Here is a 4,498-nt window from a genome sequence, read left to right on the forward strand (position 1 = left end):
CATTTTCTCTCCTTTTTTTATTGGTTTTGGTTCTCAATTCGGTTTCTTTTTCTCCTAATTTTGCTACGAAATTTTACAATGTTCGTGTTTTCTTCCTCAATTGTGGTCGTACTTATGTTCGTATAATTTTGCTCTAAATTTCTTTGTTTAGCTCGGAATTTGTGAGTTCTTTTACCTCTAATTCTTGTTCTCGTTATCTTGGATTTGAACCAGGAGGGCTTCGATCAATCGGCCGCCGACTCCTGATGCCGACGAAGAAGCCGAGAAAAAGAGCCTTCTCTTCGAAATCATCAACATCAAGGTAATTTGAGTTCTTCCTCTCTTCTGAGCCCGAATCTTCCATAGATAGCCTATGGGAAGAGAAGAAAAGGGAAGACAGTAGAAAACCAAGGAGATTTAGCTAGTGGGTTTTTGCTCGAAATAGGGTTTTGTGCGAAGGGAATGTGAGGAGAAGAGGAAAGGAGGGATCTTGGATACCTTTGGTGTTCTTTTTGTAGCTGTTACTGAACTGGGTTTTGGTTTTTGAAGTTGATCGAGAGTGGGGAGAAGGAGAAATTGATGGAGCTCCTCAGGGAGAGACTCATAGAATGCGGCTGGAGGGATGAAATGAAAGCCCTTTGCAGGTATGAGCCCCATCATTGATCATCCTATTATATGGTCCTTGTAATACTGGTTGGTATGGTATCGTTGACTTATCCAGTGTAACAATTTGATAAGTAATTCAGTATTATCTAAGACATGGTTTGAAGTTTTTCCCGAGAGAGGACAGTACCTGCTAAAGCTTATTAAAAACTAGGGAAGAAACTCATTGAGACGCCAAAACGTGCAAAATTGTTGATTTTGATCTTTGCTTCACTCCATTATCAGCTGAAAATGATCCATTGCAGTGCTAATGTTTCATTTTTTTTTCTAGGTGTCAAAACTGAAATCAACTGAAGCTGAAAATTTGTACCATGAACCAATCTTTATTTACTATTTGCATTGATGAACCAATCTATGGATCAACTCAAATTGAAATGGGAGCTCGACTTCAGAAAGGAAGTTATATAATTGCATATGACTTTAGATAAAGTAGCACTATTCTAAGTTGGTTGGTATTATATCACTTGATGAACCTTCATAATTAGCAACAAAGAACCCTTCTATTTGAAGGTGTCTGTTTGGCTACACAGTGTTCCTCATCCTGAAGTACCCTTTAGGTCGAAGAAACAAATTACTCATGTAGATCTCCTAGGTTCTTGCATGAACTAACAGCACTACCAATAAATAGAGTTTTTTTGGTCTCATGATTGTAAGATATTTGAATTTCTGCATCACAGTTACTATACATCTCTATTTTTCATCCTCACTTCCAGTAATTACTGATTAGTATACATATACAACATGAACATAGTGTCCTGCCACAAATGCAGAATGATCAACTTGACATTGATGGAAACCATATTATTTTACCATCCTTGGAAAGCTACCAGACCAAGCTCGTGGAGACATTGGATCTCACAAGTTCTTTTATGTTGCAATTTGGATACTTGGCTTCTTCCACCTTAAATACAAACCTTTGTATATGCTTCATAAAAGGATTCCATTTTGCAAGGTCGCCATTTTTGGTCTGGGAAGGCTCCCCAAGATGCAGAAAACTAACCCATTTAGGAAATGGTTTTCTCTGACTTGTAGGAGCAAAAAAATGTTTGCAACCTTGAGTTTTCATCAGAGTAACTGGCATCCTCTCTTGTTTCGTGGGTTAATTAATCATATCTTCATGAAAAAATGAAATCTTAATGTAACCAATAAAGTGGCCCATTTAGATTAACAATAGAAACATTTTCTTGAACATAATCTAGTTTTGCTCCATGAACTTGACAATATATTTGGCTAATTAACGTGCTCTTGACTTCCCACTAAACTATCAAGCTGCTTTTGGTTGAGTATGTCCATCAACATCCCAAACTGTGCGCTCTCCACATGGAAGACTCACCAACTAATAGGTGTCATTTTAAGAAGAGTATGCATCTTCTCCTGCATTGCTGTCTTTGAGTTCTCATGTAAAATGCTTCCTGAAGATATTTTTGGAGGAGTAATGAAGATAGAACTTGGATAAAAAGAAAACATAGAATTTGGCATGACATGTTGAAAATTAAATGAGTGTTTTTTCATGGATAACTGATATACTCACCAGTTAACATTTGCACTTGTTGGAAGAAGCAAGCCACAAGTAATGCTGTTAGAACTATTGTGGCAGTGATTTTATGTAGTGTAGGGAGGTAGATGATGCTGATTCACAAGAGCAATATGTGATTGCCTACTTGTACCCTGATGCAAGATGTAAGTTGATGGGAGATTTGATATGATGCATCTAGTTGCTGAACGGATCCAATCTGTTGGACTAAAGTATATTTGCTGTATCTTCAATTCATATATCCCGATACTACATTTTACTCTCTTTAATGCCATTTTGCGTGCCAACCTTCTTTAACCCATCATTATTTCATCTGTTATTCTCAACTCTCTGGAACAATGTTATTTCCTCAGGGCTTATGCTAGGAAGAAGGAAGAAATAATGTTACAGTGGATGATCTTGTTCATGTTATTACCCCAAAAGGCAGAGGTAAGCAATTCTTCATGTATCTTTCAAATTTTTTTCATGGCTAAAGTATCTTAGTCTGTGTTAATTTCAGTTCAGAAAAATAGAGTGTCTTTCTTTACCTGAATGGCCTCTCTAATTTCTTTATAATTTGATGGTATTTCTTCTGTGATGCAGCATCGGTGCCTGATTCTGTCAAAAGCTGAAGACTCTTCCTGCCTTGCCATACGGTCTTTTTCTCATGTCAACTGCACTTTAATAGATGGTTTCATGGTAAAAAGAATGCTATAGATGCTAAATGATAAGGTGAGTGGAGGTAAAGGTAGGAAGCACTCTGATGATGTCATGCATCATGTGTATGTAAATTCTGATATCAAATCAAAAGAGGCATGTTTTGATATAATGTCAACAAGATGACTATGTCCTCTCTCAGGAACAAAATAGAACTAAAACTTCTAGTCCTCTTCCTCAACAAGTGCTTTGTCTTGACAAGAGGTTTTATGCCCTTTCTTATGAACTGTGAGAACTAAAAACTTCCTAGTTCTCTGCTCTCTTAAACAACATTCAAGGCCTTTGGAAATTGGATATGAGGTATAGTTGCAGATTATGTTACCATGAAATGAGAGCATTATTGATTACTTTATAAACCAGAATTTGGAATCCACAGCTTTGTGTTTTCACAATAACAAATGTCGATATGTTGTCTCTGTTGGCGAAATCTGTTTCAGTTGTCGATTATAAATTATAATTGATAAAGGTATCTAAAATGTTAGGAATTCGGAATAAATTAAACAAGGCATTCATTTGTAGAATAAGTTCTATTTCGCTATAGTTATGCTTGCATAAGAATCATATCGGTGCATAAGAGATTATATCGGTATAGGTTGGTGCTTTTTGTAACTTAGTATGGTGTGTAATAATAATTATATTAATGCGACACATTTTATTTCAAAGAAATTCACAAAGTTAAAATGATAGTTTGGATGAGCAGAGGAGAAAGCAGAAGAGAGATTAAAATAATAGCTGATTAAAGTAATTGATATTTTTAAGAGTAAAATAATAATTAATAATATAAAATTGGATAGAATAGGAGTGGAGAAAGAGTATGTTCTAATAAACTAGTTTTGAGATAAGTAATTATTTATTTGCTATACTAATATGAGAAGGCTTATACTAAACTTTTCTAATTTCTTGTTCTACAAGTGAAGAAGTGAATGACTGTTTGATATAACATCAAACTGGTTACAATGACCCTTTCGTTTTTCTGTTTCTGAAAAGTGGGCTGGGCCATTTATATTTAATTCCAAATAATTTAAGAGAACTACAAAAATGAGATTGGGTTATAGATGATTAAATTTGCTTTCTTTATGAATGAGATAATGAAAGATAGAATCCAGAATCAATCCTCAGAATTGGCTCTGCTGTAAAATGCTTTATGCTCTCATTTTAAAGGCCAGCATTTGATATTGAGATGAGATGCAAGAAAAAAGAGAGTCAGCAATCATAAAGGCAAATCTAGATGGCTGGTATGCATTAAAATGGGAAATTTAGTTTATACTGTAGTCTTTTTTTTTCCACCAAAGTAGGGTATTTTAACACAAACTACTTATACAAATGATTTATCTAAATTTTTACCTAATGAGTCTATTTTAAATATGTCAGTTATCACTTTGTATGCCTGAGGAAAATAAAAATGCTAAATAGTTTATCAGCAATTTATTTTAAACTAAATCAGTGAATAAATCAACATTTCTACAATATGATACGGACTTGGTGGGATTGGATCTACTACGTGACATTGGGTTCATTGGGATGAGATAATTTATCTAGTTTTGTTGCTTGATAGAATAAAGCCTTTTTGCCCGGGCGTTCGAACGCCATGGACTGCGTTCAACGGGGCCGTTCAGCGCACACACG

General features: G+C 35.2%; 1 protein-coding gene across 1 annotated transcript; it reads left to right on the forward strand.

Moving 5' to 3' along the window:
* The first annotated feature begins 289 nt into the window (after positions 1–289).
* Positions 290–2,787, forward strand: LOC140802494 (uncharacterized). The gene is made up of 5 exons (XM_073158018.1): positions 290–301; positions 529–623; positions 1,986–2,002; positions 2,546–2,605; positions 2,759–2,787. Exons 2-5 carry the CDS (start codon positions 559–561, stop codon positions 2,785–2,787), a joined length of 171 nt encoding a protein of 56 aa, XP_073014119.1. The 5' UTR covers positions 290–301; positions 529–558.
* The last annotated feature ends 1,711 nt before the right edge of the window (positions 2,788–4,498 follow it).

Source organism: Typha latifolia, unplaced genomic scaffold (assembly GCF_019914945.1).
Source record: "Typha latifolia isolate L0001 unplaced genomic scaffold, TyphaL0001v2 contig_22, whole genome shotgun sequence".
Lineage (NCBI taxonomy): Eukaryota > Viridiplantae > Streptophyta > Magnoliopsida > Poales > Typhaceae > Typha > Typha latifolia.